Here is a 21688-nt window from a genome sequence, read left to right on the forward strand (position 1 = left end):
TTGTGCGTCGATCGAAAAAACCCAGAATCGATAGAGAAGAACGAAGATATGAAAGATCTAGGGTTTTCTGAGGAAGATAGAGAAGGAGAGAGAAACAGATTTTCCTTTGAGGGTTTTCACATTTGCGTTAGGGTTTCATGACAGTGGTTGCAACACTTATGGTCGAAGGTTTCTTAGTGGGGAAGATGAAGATGATGCTAGGAACCATTCGATCTAGGCAGATACGTCAGCAATATCGGTTGCCATACGCCGGAGTCGTCGAAGACATTCTCGTGCCAGACGTCAGAGTCGCCGGAGATGGAGACATGGCGTATGAGCGGTCGGAGACGGAGACATGGCGTATCAGTGGGTTTTTTTTTCTCATCTCACCAAAAACTCTCCCTAATCTGATGTATGTTGCAGGTGTGTGATGGTGAATAACAATCGAAGCTCTAATTTTGGTGATGAGAGTGTGAGTTGAAGAATATGGGAATGAGAAGTTGAACTGTTTCTTGAGGTTTTTAAGATCGGCGATGAAGGTACGGTTTTTCTGGTCGGCGGTGAAGGTGAGGTTTTTCAGATCGACAACAAAGTTTTTGGGTTTTCCGATCGACGTCTGTGAAGGTTATTTGGGTAGGTGACGAGACTGGTGAAGGAGAGATGCTTTAGATCTGGCGATGGAGAGGGATGTTCTTGAGTGGCAGAAAAATCTACTTGGAGATGGAGGTGGAGGATGGTGGTGGTGACTAATGGTTGTCAAAATCAATGGTTATGGGGTATGTGTTTTGAAGATCGAACCCAGAAGATGTTCTTCAGTTTAAGTGTTTATCAAACAGAACCCGAGAGAGAGAGAGAGAGAGAGAGAGAGAGAGAGAGATTATTGTAAGAATTTTGTTCTCTGGTGGTTATTTCAAAAAATAAGTGTTTTTGTTTTTTTTTAATTATTGTAATATAAAAGTAATTAAAAAAAAAGTAAATATCAGGGGCATATTCGTCATTATAAAAAAGTTAAAACCAAAATGGACCAAAGTGGCAACAAAATAAAAAGTTTGGACCTATGGTGCTAGCCCAAACCTTTTTGGACCAAAGTGACAATTTTCAGCGAACCACAGAGATCATTTGTGTAGTTTTGTCTTGAAAGTTTGAATGCACTTGAAAAAACTTTTATTGCCTTTTGATTTTTTTTCCATTTTCTTTTTTTCTCCTTTATCATTGGTGTTGTTCCCCTTTTAACATTTTGTAATTTTGTTGTTGTTTTTGCCCTGTCTTGTTTCTTTTACACAGTGGTTTTATAATATCCGTGGTTTCCAAAAAAAAAAGACTAAAAATTAAAAAAAGAAAAAGATAATTTAAACACCCTTTAATAACCTCACGCCATCCACACCCTACTCTTTAACCCTAATCCAACACTTTCAAGTATTGCAGGAACACCACCATCAACCACCGTCGATCACATCTTACCATATCTACTGTCGTCCAGATCCACCACCACTTACCTCCATTCAGATTTGTCTATATATATCGTCGTACACCTCCCTCGACAATCAGATCTATAAAAATCGGTGTCCACCTCCTTTGACGAGCAGATATCCACCTCCGGCAAACACATACACACATTCTCTCTCTCTCTCTCCCCCCCTCTCTCTCTCTTTGACAATATGGCCAAAGTGAAAACATGTTCACCGACAACGTTAGGGTTCTCCTTGAGCAGATGGCGGTGGTTGGATGGATAAACGATTGAGGAGCTTGAATAGTGGGGGGGGAGGGAAGTACAGATCGGCGCTTGGGCGGAGGATCGAAAACCTATGGTTAGGGTTTTTTTAGATCTGAAATGTCATCTACAATAGATAGTCGTCTGAAGATGTAGGTGGCGACTAAGGTTATTGACAAAAAAAGATTTGTCTAAGCCACTTCGTTTCTTTTTGTCCAAGTTGCTTCTTTTTTTTTTGTCTAACTCACTTCCTTTTTTGTTTGTCAGTTTCAGGAATATCCTCATTCATAGGTCCGATATCTACATCTATGAATTGAAATGTCCGAATGATCCACCGTTTTTAGAATCAATAGGTATTCAAATTGTTCATTTGAAAAAACCGAAACCCTTCTTATTGGATGATCATGAGACTTGCCAAAAATCTAAATTCTTGATCAATGGAAGAACAATATCACAATTTTTGTTCAATAAGATACCAAAGTGGATGATTGACTCCTTCCATACCAGAAATAATCGCAGGAAATCCTTTGATAACATGGTTTCCTATTTCTCAATGATATTCCACGATCAATATAATTGGCTGAATCCCGTGAAATCATTTCATAAAAGTTCATTGATATCTTCTTTTTTATAAAGCAAATCAACTTCGATTCTTGAATAACCCACATCACTTCTACTTCTATTGTAACAAAAGATTCCCCTTTTTATGTGGAAAATGCCCGTATCAATAATTATGATTTTACGTATGGACCATTCATCGATATCTTGTTCATTCGCAACAAAATATTTTCTTTGTGCGTCGGTAAAATAAAAAAACATGCTTTTTGGGGGAGAGATACTATTTCAACAATCGAGTCACATGTATCTAACATATTCATACCTAAGGCTTTTCCACAAAGTGGTGAACGTATAACTTATACAAATTTTTCCATTTTCCAAGTCCATCCAATCCATTTGTTCGTAGAGCTATTTACTTGATCGCAAACATTTCTGGAACACCTCTAATAGAGGGACAAATAGTCAATTTTGAAAGAACTTATTGTCAACCTCTTTCATATATGAATCTATCTGATTCAGAAGTGAAGAACTTGTATCAGTATCTCAATTTCAATTCAAACATGGGTTTGATACACACTCCATGTTATGAGAAATATTTACCATCCGAAAAGAGGAAAAAACGGAGTGGGTACAACGATACAGGGGCGGCGACGGTGTTTCTAGAAACCGAAAATGAAGGGAGGTTGAAGAGGACGGAGAGTTACGAAGGTCGGTATCAATGGTGGTATGTTGGTACTCCGACAAGATGTTAGTGCTCCGGCGGTGCTCCTGGAGAGAGAGAGAGAGAGAGAGAGAGAGAGAGAGAGAGAGAGAGAGAGAGAGAGAGAGAGAGAGAGAGAGAGAGAGAGAGAGAGAGAGAGAGAGAGAGAGAGAGAGAGAGAGAGAGAGAGAGAGTTTTGATGAATAAGGGCGACTCTAGCGGTAGCGGTGCTTCGGCGAGATATTTCCGATGGCAGCAGGAGGAAAAAGAAGAGAGAAAGTTTGTATATTAAAGGAGAAAAGGGTGGGCGGGTAGATTTTTTTTTTATTCTTTTAACTAAAAGAAATACTTAAGTAAATAAAAGAAAATGGAAAAAAATCAGAAGGAAAAAAACGATCTTTTTAAGTTCTTTCAAATTTTTGAGGACCGATTTTACATTGAAGTTTTAGTTTTAAATTAACCATGAGACAAAGAAATTGAACTCAAAATGTATTTTTTTGGTAAACCACATAGACTAAATTTGCAATCGACTACCTAGAAACTAACTTTGACTACCTATTAAATAACTAAAAGTTTAAGAAATAACCTATATAGTCATCAAAATTGTAGGTAGGTTTTTACGAGCTAATGATTTCATTATATCAGTTCATTTTTCTTCAAAAGTATTAAACTTTTTTTTTTCTTCTATTTATGACATTACCACCGATCATCTCTAAATCTATCTACATTTCTTCTCATCAATCTAATATGAGATTTCTTCTTCTTCAATAAATTATACAAGTCATATCTTATATATTAAATATTTGTACAATTTTACTTATTCTTACTTTTATACGAGTGGCGAAATCACAGATAGGATAAGAGGAAATCATAGATTTCAAATATCATCTACAATATCTCATATGCGATTTCGATGGCTATATAGATTATTTCCTTGTTTTTCTTTTTGACTATTTCTGAAAAATAAAATTTGAAAATTATGTTCAATTTGTCTTTTTATTATTTTTAAATGAACAAAAAAATGCAAGTTGATTACTATTATAAATAAAAATAAAGTATAGGTCGTATCGTCTATCTTGGCCAAAACTTGCTATTTCATTTGGGACGATAAGCCCAATAATGGATATTGGATAAAAAGGCTTAAGCATATAAGATCAAACAACAAGGGAAACCCAAAGAAAGATGTTAGGTAACTTGCAATGTGCTAGCCTTATATTTTTGGTTTGACAGCCTTAACCAAATAAACACCGATAATATCTTTGATATTTGTATCACGTCCAAATATTCAGGCTTTTACTGGTCATTTGACAAAGTCATACTACTCTAATAAGATACCAAATCCCTCATATTTTTACCATGTGATTAACCAAAACATCAACCAAGGTATCAAAACGACTCCAAGTCGATATATTCATAAAAATGTCACAACAATAAAGTAAAATCAAACCTTTGCTATATTCTAACCATGAGTAAATTCATCAACCATTTTACACACTACATCTTATATATTACCACTAGACTAAAACCAACACCATGTCAACGAAAAACAACCAATGACAAAAACCGTTAAAACTCAATGAGTATGTGGTGGTGGTGGAGGAGGCTTGCATTGATAACACTTTGCAAATAGACCGAATGTATCCACTTGTTTGATGAAGTTTGTCATGCTCGCCCATCCTCCAAATCCAAACCCAACCACAAGAACCCACACCACGATAAATATGTTCACTATGTACATCGCTGTCCAGCTTGGCAAAAAGAATGGAGGCTTCTCTGCCGCATTCTGCAACCAAAAAGATTAATTTAAAAAATCGTTAGAACTTAAATTTTTATATTAAGTTGTTTTTTTTTGTATTAAGTAAAAAAAAAACACTCATACTCGTTAAGTCTATTCAGGAGGGCCCTAGAGGACTAGACACTAAGGTTAGGTTTGGAAGGAAAATGGGTCAGTAAGCCTGCCAGCTAGCCCAATGTTAAGACTGATTGAGTGCAATAATAGTAAAAGTGTGACTACGACATATAAAGTTTAAATCAAAGATAATGAAATGCCACCAAACTTTGTCTTCTTTCGTTTCCTACCCCCTTAACTTTAAAGTTATAAATGCAAGGTACATTTCGTTATCTCAAAACCTAATGTCACGTCAAAACCAAACTGTCGCATTCATTAAAACTGCTGACTAGTTTGCCTAAATTAACAGTGCACATAGGTTTAAGATTACCTGGCGAGCCGAAGCCTTTCTGTAAGTGAGCATGTGAGCAAGAGCCGGGATGATGTAGACAGTGAAGCTAACCAACAGAGCCCCAACAGCCGAATTGATTGGGCCAAAAAACGGGAATATAATCGCTAGGAACCAAATCGGAATCACAACAGGTAACCTTGCCAATGCACGTAAACATATGCTCTTTGTATCATGCATCCCTACCACTTTCTCCCATACAAAATACAACGGCGTGCATGCAAAACCAAATGTTATAAACTGCAACAAAACAAAAACAAATACAATAGAGGTTAGCAACAGAGTTATTGGTAGCTGACAACTTAAGGCTTATAAGTTATAAGGGACCCACAGTTGTCAGTTTTTATCCACGTGTACAGACCTGATGGATGAGCATGAGGATAACGGCAGCATCACGGAAACCGTTTCTTGGGAGAAGAGAAAAGGCGTTGGAGTGGTTTAAAAGTTGGTCACCAAAGGCCCAGTACATCGCGGTGGCTGACGGGAGTGTTAGTGTGAATACATATAATGTAGCAAACAGATATATGTACTTGAATTTTTGTGGCTTCCACATGGCGTGCATTATTTCACTGTTATAACAAAAATGTATCTTATATCGTTATTATTGATTAATGGAAAATGTAATGTTTAAATTTGGAAATAATTTACTAACACTGTGACGGCATGTCCACCGAAAGTGTAGAGTATGTTTGTCGCTCCCGTGAAGTACAAAACCAGCTTCTTAGGACCGGAATGAACCACTTCATCAACCTAATATTGCCGAAAATACACATTGATGAGTTGTACATCATACAATCTTGTAGGCCCCATTTGTTAGACAGGAGACAGTCTTGTACTGTGTTTGACGTGTACTGGACTAAGACTATGACACATCTTAGTGGGACCAAAGATGCAAGTTTTTGTTCACCCAAAAAGGTGAAACATTTGCAAAAGACATGAATGTCCTTTTACATCCGCATCATAGAAGTCTAGTCCAGTAATCCAAATGTTAATAGTGAAAGGGTACCTGGCCATGGATCACGGCTGCAATGGTTAAGTACCAAGCAGTGTAGGTTGTCATGCCAAGCCCTAGAAAAGACCAAATTCTGTAGTTGTGGAAAGAGGGTATGAAGACAGTGGTAGCACAACAAGCTCCAAATATGTAGGTCCATGTCCTCTTATCCAAATGATCATTTATGTAGTATATATTGCTGCATATATATATATATATATATATATATATATATATATATATATATATATATATATATATAACACAAAAAATGTTAAAATCTCATTTGTATAGAAGTGATGGATAAAAATCTTGATGGGAAAGATTGTATGTATACCTTGCGCATGCTATAAGCTGAATGACGGAGCCAAAGAGAAGAAAGGTGCAGTTGAAGGCTAATCCTACAGCTTTCCATTGTGGGCCCAACAGACCATCGAGCACTTCAAACCACTGCATGAAAACAAAGGTGAATATGCATCATGCATGTACATGCCATAAGAAAATGCATCATGTAGGCCATACAAGCATGTATCACATGCATCTAATGATGCTTAGTTAATGCATTTGTCTAGAACCATAATACGACTTAACAAGCACAAGGTACAACATATCGCGGAAACAGTAAGATTTGACCTTTTAACCACACAAAAGAACAAAATTTTAGTTCTTTATGGATGTTTAAATCAAAATCGTTACAAATCCTGTGGAAAGCACTTCACTTTCCAAAGACCCACTATGAGATATTCGACTTTTTACAGTGGTAAATGATAAAGAATCAAAAACGAATGAAGATTAACCTGAATAACATGGTTCTTGAAGCTGACATTCTCTTTCTCCTTTCTGGCTCTATACTCGACATAGAGAACACTGATGAGATAAGCAGTCCAGCTTCCAAGGAGTCCATAAAAGACTTGAAATATGACTCCTGAAAGCATACCCAATTGAGAGAAAGAGTATGGGAGTGTCAACAGCACTTGTGCTACCTGATATCACAAAACAATAGACAAAAAAGACTGAATTTTTTATGAAAAAAGAGAGGATAACTACAAGGTGTAGAGGGTGATAAGGTAAATTACCTGGTTTGAAGCACAACTGAACCAAGCATCATAAACAGAGCCACCATGCCAAAGAAAGTTCTTGAAGCCAGACATTGACTGATCTACCCCTACCTCCCCTTCTCCTTGTTCTTGCTCATTTGAACCCTTCATTTCCCCGGGAACTATCGCTTCTTCAGCTTGCTTATTAGGAACCATTTTTGCTCTGATTTCTTACGTTTACGAAAGTCTTTCCACTTATTAAAGAGATCTGAAACTGAAAACACAACACGCCATAAGAAGCGCTTAAAAATCTCTCTACCTTTGCCTTTATTTCGGTTTGGTGGCAGAAACTATCATGAATCAATGCAAGTAATTAAAATAATAAAGTAACGGAAACTACACATAGGCATATATACTTTCACATGTAACATATCCATCAAATTTCGAAAAAAATACCCGATTATTTGGCAAGTAAAGTCAGAGAAGTGAGAGAGGGTGATGTAAGAAAAAATTACTTCAAATGACTTTTTGTTTATCAAAAACAAAAATAAAAGTTTAAAAAAAAAAAAAAGAGTTGCTCTGAATCCGTGATTCGGTGCTGATGATGGTTGCAGTTTCCCAAGATTGACAAACTTTTAACTACAGTAAAAACCCATTAGCACCCCTAAAAAACAAAAGAAAAATCGATAATTTCATTTAGCATAAACCCATTTGATCCGATATGATTACAAACTTATGGGTGTTTTGAAAAAGTTGGGATTTTTTTGGGTGGGTTAGGGGAAGAAGGTAAAACAGAGAGGTTGATGAAGGAGACATACCAGAGAGAGAGAACTGAGAAGTCTTTGATTCTCTTTACTCTTACTTTCTCTCTCTAGAATTGCTGGTGTTTGTTGAAGAGTGAAGAAATTTTGAGGGAGGAAGGAACAGCCATTGATGAGGCTTTAAAGAGGAAAAAAATGTGAGTGGCTTTTTGCAGGGAGAAAAGTGAGGGCGCGATTTATCTCTCTGCTGATTTGCTCTCTTTTGTGTTTCTTTGTCTCTGTAAAATTTTCTGTTATTATGGCTGCTCATACAAGAGAATCTTGTACAGTTGTTAATGTTATTATAAAATATATTTTCCTTTTTACTTCTTCCTTTTTGGGGTGAATCAAATAAGATATAGCATAAATTTTTTTTATTTTAGAAAAAAATTCATTGTTCTGTTCATTTTTTATTTATTTATTATTAATAATAATCCTTGTTTATCTTTATTAAAAATCTTAAATATTCAATTAAAAAGTTAATCACAAATTACCAAATATGGGATATCTACATTAACCTTGTGAACTTTTTTTTTTCATAATTAATATATAATAATCATTCATTCAACAAATCTGCGTTTTCAATTTGCAAATTTTCAATAAAATTCTGCTAGTTTAGCTTTGAGTATCTTTTGAACTTAAAATTCATTTTGCAAATCTCAACGAAAATCTTTTGATGAAATTTAATCATTTTCATCTTTAACATTTGATTTGGGCATGATTTTAATATTCATTTTGCTTGTATACTTATTTTTATTTGTATCTAAATTTTAGAGATTGAATAAATTTCGCAAGATCCTATTTCGTCTACTTTTATTTTAAAGTCACGTTAAGTGTTGTTTAACAGTTGTTAATTGAATCAAATATGATCAAATGATTGATTGAATCAGATCCAACATCGTATCAGAGTAGTAAAATACATATCAAAGACTATATATAAAACTAAATCAAATGTTTCTAACTATAATATAAACGGTCTGAATCTAACCAAATCAAACTCGTTAAAAAACATATCAAATAACCTCTTTCATTCTTTATAACAACCTAATTATTATATTATCTTACATATTTGGTTAGTATGTAGGTATATCTATTAATATTTGCTACTAATAGACTCTACATTTTACCATATCATGCTTTTCAATTTAGGATGATTTTGAAGAAAGAAAAAAAAATCATGCAAGATCTATTCTTTTGATGTTTCTCTAGTGCTATTCTCGTAAAATTCAAGGGAAATCTTTTTAACCTTGTTTCAAGTTATGCTTAGCATCGTATTATGTATACTTATTCAAACTATTAGTTTACAACATTTATGTAAAAATGTTTCGCAAACTATGAAAAATGTACTATGAAATATCAATTTTCATGTTTTTTCTTCTCCTAAATTGAATGTTTCTAGGGTTTTCCAAGACTTCATAATCTTTTTTTTCTTCTAATAACAATAAATCATGTGTTTCATAGAGACCGGTGTGGCTGAGAACATGTGTGCCATTAGTTGGACGATTTAAATATATGTGTACATCTTATCCCAATTTCGATATTAGTTTGACAATTTAAATTTGTCTAATTAAATCAGTTAAGAGTTTATGCATTTGCTTCAACATGTCAAATATCATATGTCCATGCGCTTTGAAACTACATTGTTTGTAGTAATTCGAGTGGAAGACTTGGCTTTCATGCGAACTATAACATGTCAAGTAGCATATGCCCATGAGCTTTGAAACTAGAATGAGAAAATAATGGCAACCTTTAAAGAGATCGTCCAATTTATTGAGAAACAAATGTACAAATCTTTGATCGATGTTCTTTATGTCTGAATACTGTGAAGATAGGAAACACGTTTAAGAAAAAAAGACGGTGAATCTTATATGCTTCGAAAATACTCAGTTTTCATATTGTATTTAAGATGTGTTCGGAAACTTATGTTATATATAACTTTATTTGTTTGAAAACATTCATTTTCCTTTATTTTTTTGGTGCATTTCTTGTTAGGACACGTTTTAACAAGACTCTTCATCTATTTTTGACTCTCAAAATAGGTCATATTCCTCGTTTATTATTGGGGGATTGTCTCTTCCTAAAAAGGGTGATTATCAACTCCTTTAATTATACTTCAAATGCCCGTAAAATGTTGAAAATTCCAACACTCTTGTTCAAATACAATAAGCAAATAGGTAATTTAACATTTATATATTGTCTTTTATTAGCATTACTTATCAAGCATTGGTAAATACCTAAATATGTCTGGGATATAATATTTTGTTTTTTATTAGACTTGGCGGGATCTAGGGGCAGCGCCCCTAGCGGGGTCCAAGTGGTAGAGTTCTTAGTGGTGTTCAAACACGATGACATCATGACGGTGCAGGTGTCGGTTATGTTCAATAACTACCTGTTTTTGGCGCCAAATCTGCATACAACAACTACTAACTATTTTTCCCTCTTATATAAGAACATTTTCATGTTCCTGAAGACGGGTTACAAAAAGATACACTAAAAATCGGTTCATTAAAATTTGATCTATCTCTCAATAACACATCAAGCAAATGTATTTTGTGTTTCTCAATTCGAATTAAGCATGTAATTCGAATTGGTTTTATTTTTAGATTATCTCACTTTTGAATTCGTATACCCCAAACAAAATGGACGAATTATAGATTTCAGAAAGTGTTCAAAACACGATCCTTAATCTATCCAAGTAATATATACTGTTATTTTGATTCCCTATTTTCTAACGGACTAGCTCTTAGCGATTAGTATCTCATTCCCTCTATGCAATCATCCATGAGTTTTTTTACCAAAAACTTTGAGATAGTATTTGGTAAAACGGAATAAAAGATGAAATTGTTTATTCCATTAAAATGAGAAATAAAAGTTGTTTGTTTTATCTAATTGAATCAAATGAACAATTCCTAAACAAATATATGATTCCTTTTATTTTATTAATTTTCATTCATATAAACCAAATAAACTTTATATCCACCAATGAGTAAACATGACTTGTAACAAGATTCGTAGGCATATCCAAACCTTTTAAATCATTATTTGATATATTGGCCATTAAATCAATTTTAAATTGTTGGATACGGTTATTAAATTCTCTGTGCACATGCTAAGCATGTTATTAAATATGTTCAGAGAGTAGATGTTCTTAATTCTAGACAGTAGACAGTGATTTAATAAGTATGTAAGATACTTTGTATTTATGACTGCCAATTCATGCCTACATTAACTCTTTTAACAATATTTGTTTGGTCAAAAATAGTAATCCATTAATATAATATTTCCTTTATAAATTTACAACGTGTAGACTTAGTGTTACATACAATAAATAAACAAAACTATCACCCATTAAGAGTTTTAACCTAGATTTTTTACTTCATGGTGATTAGAAATTTTACATAATAATCTCTAAGGTGAATTCAGATAACATTTGAAGAATAAACAGTAAATTTTCATAACTATATCAACAATCACATGATAAAAGTTTTGAAATATATTTATAAGGAAAAGACAGTGAATGTGATTTTAGGCATGATGATGCAAGTAATGTTGTGGCAGAGGGGCCTCCATCTCACTTACCACCAAAATTTTGCTCAACTTTTCCATAATTTCATACTCCCCCTCACCCTTTGTCTCTTTGACTATTGACTCCCACCACCACTACTACATAAACTACTATTCCCATCTATACACCAATTTCCTATTTTACCCCTCTTGTATTATATATCCTTGGTTTTATTTCTATTTAATAGCGGATAATGATATACTTCCTTTTTATGGAAACCACTAATATTCTTTATAATGAAAAAGAAAATCATTCCCAATCATAATACTTGATATAATCTCTACCATTCCTTAGTTTGATTAAAGATTGGTATAGGTCACAATTAAGGTAGTCACTTATTCATCTCATAATGTGTTTGAATGCCTTCTTTTCTGTTAAAGTTGCTACTAACCCAATTTTCTTGAACTTTGTGATTAGTGGGAGACCAAATGATTAAATGATAAGAGAGTATTAGTAGGGTTTAGGCATGAATAACCTCTTTACTTCAATGCCATTCTAACATAGAATCCAAGATTACCATCTTCAAACCCTTTTATTATATTTAATATATGCATGCTCCTAGTTTAAAGTTTTGTGGCCCTTACTTGAGACAACTTTCTCCTTTAGATCATATTATTTTAATAAAATATATGTCCCTCCACCCATTTTTTTTTATTTTAAATAAAGTATAAATAAATAAAAAAGAAACCTGAGAAACAAAAAAATTATCAAACAATCGAATAAAATCAACATGTAGACAATAAACAAAGAAAAACACGTTAGGTAGAATTAATACTTAAAAGCCTTAAGATATAATCTTCCCTTTCTTAGTTGTTAATTATATGAACAATATTTCTATAGGTAGAAGTTTCGACACGAAAAATTGGTTTTAAGTTGCCTCGTATTTCTAATTTTTGTCAAGAGCGATAGTTAATTAATATATAAGAAAGAAATTAAATAGAAATTTTAAGAGTTCAAATGTCTTACAATATTAGTTGGAAGCCTAAAAGTTAGTATAACTTTTGTTTTGTAACTTTTATTTATATAAAAGTTTATCATATAAATAAATGATTATAAGTTTTTTAAAATTATATAAAATTGAAGGCTCATAAAACCTAAACTTTTGGATCAAAAGTTTGTTTTATAATAAAAGTTTTTAACATGTATTTATGAATAAAAGTTTTTCTTTAATTAAGAAGAAGGGCCTCTAAAGGGTCATAGTCATCCAAGCCCCTTTCCCTCTTCTCTCCTTTAAAATTTGACTTACTAATACTCAGAAATATATATGTACAAATGTAATTCTATTTTTTCAGAAATCAATGGCTCTAATACTATTGATGGAATATGTGTATAAATTAAAATAAATCACAAACACAACGGAAGAATAAACTCGACATATTCCATAGAGGATCACAAATCCATGAGCGATTTGCAACAAAAATTAAAGAGAGTGACATTGAAAACATACACTTGTAGACTTTAAATTTTGGCTTCTTCTTTGATGTTGTTTAAATGAACTAGAACCCAAACCATAGTTCCTCTAATGAAGTCGTACCCAAGATAATGATCCAAGCAAGGTTGACAACCACACCATCTTGAGTTCGATCCTTGAACATAACCATAGTACCTTAGGGTTCGGACTTTTGATGCTTCAAAACCGAGAGAGGGGATATGAGAAGAATCCAAGAGGGAAAGAGATCCAAGAGAGAAGGAGGCTAGTTTGAGTGATATACATGGTTAGGGTTTCCAACCATAGTTTAACTAGTCTTTATCTTTAATGTAACACCCACTTTCCAGGTACGAGTTAATTATCAAGTTGATTTACTTTAAAGTTGAGAAATGGATTTTTATGATTCACAACGAGAGCCTTGTTTGGTGCGGCGCGAGTCACGTCATTAAGTTGTGGCACAACTTAAGTGATGGTCACGACATGACGACGCTTTGTGCACAAAACCCTAAATCTTGGGCTTTGGTTCATATATAAAGACACTAACATTTAGGGTTCTCTTTGATCATCAACCTCCATCCCCATATCATCACCCTAGCCTCCTTATGCATTATTGAGAGCTTGTATGTGTGTTTGAGATACCATTGGCATAGAAGAAAGCCTGTCGATCATTGAGAGGCCATTTCTAGCTGAAATTTCCACCTTCTAGGCCCATCTCAAGCAATGTAAGTCATAAAGTTCTCTGCTTTTCATTATTTCATTCATATATCTAGGCTTGGGAAGATATTTTTGTCACTTTGGTCCCTTAGACTTGTTGTTATTGGAGTTTAGGAAACTCAAGAACCTTGGTTTGGTTTTGATGTGATTTGTGGTCATTGGAAAACAGAAAAAGGTGTTTGCATGTGCTCTCTTGGAGCCATACACAAGATCATGGCCATTTTAGGACATTTTTGAGTAAGGGTTTGGTATTGGGATTGTTTGGGTCATAAATTTGGATAAATTTGGATACTTTATCCATTAAGACCCTTGGTTGATTCAAATATGTAAGTTAGAGCCTATTTCTGGAAGGATTAATCACTTAATGGAATAAATGCATCTGCCTGAAAAGCACGATGCGCCCATGGAGAGGCCACGATATGAGGTTTGAATGGGAATCACGACTATTCTTTTGCCTTATGTCTGCGATGCGACCAACAACTGGGTCGCAACATGTTGACCGTTGATCTTTGACCTTTTGACTAGTGTGACTTTTGGTCAAACTTTGATGGATTTGAGCTACAAACCGAGGTTTAACCATTGTTTGATTTAGGTGGTCCTTGTAGCTAATTCTTTTAAGGACTGGAGTGAGTATGTGACTTCAACTCTTCAGATTTAGGTGAGTTTTCTAATTATAATATGCGTGACAATATGATAGGATATAGGTATTGTTAGTGTATGATTATACAAGTAGACTAGATTAGTCTTTTGTATATATGTTGATTGTTTGATTATATGCTACTTGTATGTGTCATGTATGAAGGGTTGATAGTGGAACGACGCTACGTTGTGAAGCTAGATACCTACTGTTGATGATGGCATGACGTTAGGCAGTGAGTCAGCTGTTGATGATGGAACGATGCTAGGCTGTGAGTCAATTGTTGATGATAGAGAGACGCTAGGCTACGAATCAATTGTTGATGACGGAGTGACCCTAGGCTACGAGTCAATTGTTGATGACGGAATGGGGTGAGTCGGGTGGAACAACATGATGTCGTGAGCCATTATTTGTATGTATTGTATGTGTAGTGAAGTATGTGGTATTTGGAGAACTCACTAAAATTTATGCTTATTGTTGTTGATTTAAATGTTTTCACGTGGTTTTGCTGATCACGGGAAGGGTAAAGCATGATTCTACCGCATCTGCATCAATGTTGTTTTTTTAGACTTTCGCTCTTTTGAGATGATTTCTGGCACATTTCTATGATATGTTTTGGTGGTGTTAAAACAATTTGTTACCTTAGTATTTTATGAAAATGATTTTTGATGTTTTACTTATGTCGTTTTAAAAGAAAATTTTGATTGAAAATTTAGGACATTATACTTGATTAAATAAGCATTATCCTCCTCCAGTATTTGAAAATCAAATACTTACACTATAAACCCCTTGACATTCATAAGTTTCTAAGACCGGATGGTGTGGGAGGGAAGCTTCCCTCACTTTTTGTGGGACATGCCCTCATTTCCCTCACTTAAAACCCAATGAATGGGTGGGAAGCCCTTCCCTCACTTTTTTTTTATCAACCGTTACAATAAAAAAAAAAAAAAAATAACGGACCAATCATGTGAGGAGTGAGAACGCGGGATCCCTACCCCCCACCCTCTTCTCGTGCTAGCCTGCACCCACGGTGCGGTGTTCCCCATGTGCGGGAAACGTCCCGCATCTCTCCCCGCAGTCCATACCGTCCGGCTAAGTTAATAAACTAGACCCTCGTCATCTTTTTTGTCATATTTATGCTCAAAACATATATTTCGTGTAAACTAAAAAAAATTATTAATTACAAAAACTCACTAATTTATTGTAACCATGAGCGTATTCCCAACAACTACATATCACAATGTATTGTTGGATAAGAAACCATACATAATGTTTGACAATACGTAATATTTGACCTAATGTCTACAATCCAACAAATGCATCAAATAACAATTTTAATATTCAAAGAGTTGAAGCATTTAATAGTTAATAAAAACAATAATAATACTAATACTCTGATAATAATAATAATAAAACAAAAAATAGAAAGACAAAGGATTAAAAAAGAAAACAATAAAAACAATAAAAACAATAAAAATGACAATAAAAACAAACCATGATGCAACAAACAATTAAATGATCATATAGAATCATCTATGGAAAATTAGAACTCTATGAAAAGCATTTCATGGGAATAAGATGCTTTATATGTTAAAGAAAACAATAAATTCCAATATAATAAAAAAAGCTTGAAAATTAATAATAAAACCAATTATGAGAGTAACAGTAAATCACTTTCTTTTTCATTCTATCTTTTGAGAGTTTGCTATTTTATACTCAACGTATATTTTAATTCATTGGTCTAAGTCGTGTATGATCTCCTTCTCCTAACATAAATAAATTAGAATAAAACGACACCTTACTTGAAATAACTAACATTCACTTTATCCCATAATTAGACGATAGTTTTGGTTATCGATTATTATTTTTTTCTGCTAAATTGTCGTCTTTCTTCGGTAAAAATGAATCAACATGCTAAGATTGCTCTAGAAATTGAAAATTTAAAACAAAACTAGTAATTCAATTTGGGTTTCTTGTTTATGAAAAGCTCCAAACATAAGCTTTATATACTTAACATGGTCACAGGATAAGATTGTTTTAAAAAGAATTGGGGGAAAAGCAACAAATCTGTTATTTTCTCAGGATTTTAGATATTTAATTAATCCTGTGTTCTTTATTTTTGTGGGTACTGAGGATTCCTTCTAATCATCATTCCATGGACCCTATTATCATTGTTGAGTGTGGGAAACAAATTCCACTCACCCCACAATTGGAATTCATCATCTCCCAATCCTAATTAGTGTTTGGTATGGTCCATTTTCTTTCATGTTTTAAGGGTCAAATATGTCATTTTTTAATTTTCAAATCGCCATAGCGTAAAAACCGAAAACACTGTTAGTTATGTACAAAGGATACGTTCAGTAGCAAAGTTTTAAGAGCTTTAAAAAACATGGACAGAACACGATGATTAGAACAATGGAGGGAGAAACTAGAACTGTAAATGTTTGCTGACGGATGAAAAAGAAACTTTCAAAAGGGGCAATTCAAAACAATAAAGACATGTTATATTATTGAGAAATTAAATTGCTTCCTACCTTTTATCCCTACAAATATATTCATACCCATTATCATTATTAAATATCTTCCTACATTTTATTCCTAAATATCATCCTACCCAATTAAATGGTGACATGTGTAACATTTAATGTTCATTTAATGATATTTTAGGATACTAATATGACACATGTCATCATTTAAATTGGTAGGAGGATTGGTAGAAACAAAAGATAGGAGAATATTTAATTTCTCTACAAGAGAAGAGAAATTAAATATTCTCCTATCTTTTGTTTCCTAAATATCATCCTACCCAATTAAATGGTGACATGTATAACATTTAATGCTCATTTAATAAAATTTAATGATATTTTAGGATACTAATATAACACATGTTATCATTTAAATGGGTAGGAGGATTGGTAGAAACAAAAGGTAGTAGGATATTTAATTTCTCTTATTACAAATGTTACTATTTCATATTTTTTTAGCTATCTCATTATAAGTATATTATGAATATATCAAATCAAATTAAATTGAATGTTGGAATGATGACACGTGTCATAATGTTAGTGGGTATGAATATTTTGTAGGCATAAAAAGTAGGAAACAATTTAATTTCTCTATATAATTAGTAGTTTAATGCAAAAGTTAAGTACCGAAATAGTTACTTATCGTTTTTTCAGACAATTCATATAGATAAATTTTTGTAGTTACAAGTAGCTTAATTATCAACATTTTAAATCACAGTAGGTGTAATTTGTAAACAATCAATCATCCATTAACTTGCATATTATTATGCGGCATTTATAATTTTAATTACAAACACAATTTAACATAATTAACAGTTAATTTATTATTTCATATATATATATATATATATATATATATATATATATATATATATATATATATATATATATATTATCATCATGTATTATAGATTTTTATAACTTAGTTATCACCGTACAACGAATGAGAATGCAAACGAGTGACAAATTGTGCACCTAAACTTTTTGTATGATAAAATAAATTGTTTTGAAAACTACATATAAAATTATATATGTATAATAATTTTATATGTAGTTCTTAGTTGCTAATTGCAACTTATAATATTATTTATCTTTTAACCTATTTTATTATTATTATTTTGTTTTTCAAATTTTTATTTTTTTGTATTATTATTATTATTAGAACGTTTAAATTATTATTATTATATTATTATTATTATTATTATTATTATTTATTATTAGTAGGATTGTATTTTTCTATAGTGACGGATATAAAATAAAAAACTAAGTGGTTTATTAGTTAAATGAAGCCAATAAAAATGAACCACTTGCAACAACCATTTTCTACCATAAAGAATGTGGGAAAAGTTTTGTTGCTTTTCAAGTTCCTTATAACCTTTACCTTTTTTTTTTTTTATCTTTTTTTCTTGTAACATCAAACAATTACATCTAAATCTATCTAAATCTATTTTATCAATGATGTGTGATAGATATTGATAAACTAAACATTTGTTTTGGAAATTTAAGTATAAACTTCCCACTATTTCTTTTATTTATTTGTTACTTCTTTTATTCAATATTGTAAAATAAGTCCTAAAAAAATTAAAATAGATCCTAAATTTTTCCGACATAAACACTAAATAATATTTTAAAAAAAATTAGATGGGTCCTGGGACTCACCTTGTTATATGCTAAATTCATATTTGATTATTATTCGAAAGACACTAATAATAATAATAATAATAATAATAATAATAATAATAATAGTATGAAAATATAAATTTAATTTTATTATCTAACATATACTATAACTTTTTGAATATTATAATTATTGATTCTTGCATTTTGTGGAATGCAGGCTTTCAGTCGAGCATTTTACATAATTTTCTATCTAACAGAACATTGCGATTTGTAGAGATGTCATAATGGTAAAAACAGTAGATATTAGATATGTTAGTTGTAAATCAACATTCATATAATGGCATCTTTGAACATGGAAGATAGCAAATAACTACATGATTTAGGGCATCTTGTGGGCCTATCTTACCAAAAAAAATTGTTGTCAAACCTTATTTGCATAGATAACGAACGACTACACTATAGTGTTTTTGTTGTAAAATACGACGGATCCAAATTGACTTAAATAATATTAGCTCAATGCGGAATGGGATCAAAAATTATCAAAGCGAAATAATCACAACGTAATACGAATAAAATAAATAGAATAGAGACACATGAATTTACGTGGAAACCCAAATCGGGAAAAAACCACGGGCGGAGGAAGCCGAGAAACAATTCACTATAATTTGCAGTGTTTACAGGGATTATGAAAGAGATTACAAAATAGAGTGGGAGAGCTAAAATACACGGTGGTGTATCAGTATATATATGTAATACTTTTCTATATATACTTGGATAATTTTTTTGGTTGTTATGAAACTTCTCTGGCTCAGGCTATTTATAGCCAAAGAGAATACCAATTGCAAAATAAAATGCCGTCCAAATTGTAGGCGTCCAATTGTAGGCGCCTATTAATTATATATGCGCCTTCAAATTATTCAATTTCACATATACTATTCATAGTTAAATTTTGAATGCGCCTAACAAAAGAGTTCACCGTCCATTCTTTCATTCACATATATATTACTATTCATAGTCAAACTATGAATAGTAAATGATAAGTTACTGAAATAACCCCTGAACTATTTGTCACTTGCTAATTTTGGAGGCAACTTTTCCACAATCTCCACCTTGACATCAAAATTAAGCAAGTCATGCTTTACGATTAGTCAAAACCTATAGCTCATCAAACTCTAAAACTTCCATAAGAACCTGCAAATTTTATATAGAGAATAAATTGTTTCCGAAAAATAAATAATACTTCCTCCACCACGAGCCTTCAGGCTCAACTGCGATCAGAAACACCCACCATGTCCAAACATAATTTGAACTTGGCTATAGGAAGACTTTTAGTGAACATACCAGCGGGATTATAATCTGTATGAATCTTGTCCACAACACAATCACCTTTTTCAATGATATCCCGCACAAAATGATAACGAATATCAATATGCTTTGTTCGGTCATGAAACATTTGATCTTTACTCAAGAAGATAGCACTCTGGTTGTCACAGAAAACTGTGGTCACCTTTATTCTATCATCGAGTTCTCCAAATAACCCCTTCAACCAGATATCTTCCTTAACTGCTTCTGTAATCGCCATGTACTCTGCCTCGGTAGAAGACAGGGCAACTGTAGACTGTAACTGGGCTTTCCAACTAATAGCACAACCATTTAGAGTAAACACATACCCTGTAATTGATCTTCGTTTATCCAAATCTTTGCCATAATCTGAATCAACATATCCGAACACCCCAGTGTTAGATTTACCAAAACGTAAACACATAGAAGACGTACCACGTAAATAACGAAAAATCCACTGTACTGCTTTCCAGTGTTCTTTCCCCGGGTTCGCCATGTATCTACTAACCATACTAACAGCATAAGCCAAATCAGGGCGCGTGCAGATCATAGCATACATCAAAGATCCAACAGCACTAGAGTATGGAACACGTGCCATGTAAGCCATATCAATCTCATTAGTAGGACTCAAAGCGGATGATAGCTTGAAATGAGCTGCAAAAGGTGTGTTGACAGACTTTGCTTCGTGCATACTGAAGCGTCTTAGGACTTTCTCAATATAACTTTTCTGAGAAAGATGCAAGATCCTAGACTTCCTGTCACAAATAATTTCCATACCTAAAATCTTTTTGGCAGCTCCTAAGTCCTTCATTTCAAATTCAGCTTTCAGCTGGTCTTTTAACTTCTGAATCTCCTTCATATCTTTCGCTGCAATCAACATGTCATCCACGTACAAGAGTAAGTAGATCTTTGAACCATTGTCACCTTTCTTAAAATAAACGCAGCTATCATAGGTGCACCTGCTGAATTTGTGACTGGTCATGAAAGAATCGAACCTCTTGTACCATTGTCTAGGAGACTGCTTGAGGCCATAAAGGGATTTGTTCAATTTGCATACGTAGTTCTCCTTTCCAGGAACTGCAAAACCTTCAGGTTGTTGCATAAAAATCTCTTCCTCAAGCTCACCATTTAGGAAAGCTGTAGTGACATCAAGTTGTTCTAACTCAAAATCATTAGAAGCAACCAACCCCAACAATACACGAATGGAAGTATGTTTGACAACTGGGGAATAAATGTCAGTGTAATCAATACCAGGAATCTGACTGTAGCCTTTAGCTACTAACCGAGCTTTGTATCTTGGTTTATCATTTGGGTTGACAGGTTCCTTGAGCTTGTAGACCCACTTGCATTTAACTGGTCTCTTCCCTTTCGGAATAGGAACTAAATTCCAAGTACTGTTTCGCTGCAAGGATTCCATCTCATTTTGCATAGCGAGCATCCAATCATTTGAGTCTTCAGATTTGATAGCCTCGTCATAATTTGCAGGCTCCGTTGCAGACTCAATATTATCAGCAACAATAAAAGCATAGGCAACCAAATCAGATTCAGCATACCTCTTCGGAGGAATAATCTGTCTTCTCGGTCTATCTCTTGCAATGCTTGGAGTAGTAGCTTGTGGTTGTGAAGGTGTTGAATCTTCACCAACAACATGCTCATCCGACGAAGAAGAATCTTGATGCTGATTTGTACTCTGATTAGTGGTAGGTGAAGTAGGAAGCTCCACCTCCATTTGAGCATTCTCTTTATTTGCTTAGAATGATACATCTGATGCATCTGTTCTTTTAGAAGAGTCAGCAACTGGTTGAAATATAGCAGACTCATCAAAAGTAACATCTCTTGAGATG

At 33.3% G+C, this 21688-nt stretch overlaps 1 protein-coding gene across 1 annotated transcript; it reads right to left on the reverse strand.

Annotated features, from left to right (window-relative positions):
* Nucleotides 1-4332: 4332 nt before the first annotated feature.
* Nucleotides 4333-8248, reverse strand: LOC145161350 (auxin transporter-like protein 2). The gene is made up of 9 exons (XM_079080854.1): nucleotides 8032-8248; nucleotides 7253-7487; nucleotides 6974-7159; nucleotides 6514-6626; nucleotides 6192-6375; nucleotides 5838-5935; nucleotides 5547-5754; nucleotides 5168-5425; nucleotides 4333-4731 (listed from the first exon to the last, which is right to left on the reverse strand). Exons 2-9 carry the CDS (start codon nucleotides 7427-7429, stop codon nucleotides 4522-4524), a joined length of 1434 nt encoding a protein of 477 aa, XP_078936980.1. The 5' UTR covers nucleotides 7430-7487; nucleotides 8032-8248; the 3' UTR covers nucleotides 4333-4521.
* Nucleotides 8249-21688: the final 13440 nt, after the last annotated feature.

This window comes from Lactuca virosa, chromosome 2, assembly GCF_052849685.1.
Source record: "Lactuca virosa cultivar CGN04683 chromosome 2, Lactuca_virosa_CGN04683_v6, whole genome shotgun sequence".
Lineage (NCBI taxonomy): Eukaryota > Viridiplantae > Streptophyta > Magnoliopsida > Asterales > Asteraceae > Lactuca > Lactuca virosa.

What these genes read in the sequence shown, in the direction of transcription:
- LOC145161350 (XM_079080854.1), bottom strand. Translation starts at nt 7,429, where the DNA reads ATGGTTCCTAATAAGCAAGCTGAAGAAGCGATAGTTCCCGGGGAAATG. An exon ending in TCAAGAACCATGTTATTCAG is followed by an intron (nt 6,627 to 6,973) that starts GTTAATCTTCAT and finishes GTTTTCATGCAG; the next exon opens with TGGTTTGAAGTGCTCGATGG. An exon ending in TCCTCATGCTCATCCATCAG is followed by an intron (nt 5,426 to 5,546) that starts GTCTGTACACGT and finishes GTTTTGTTGCAG; the next exon opens with TTTATAACATTTGGTTTTGC.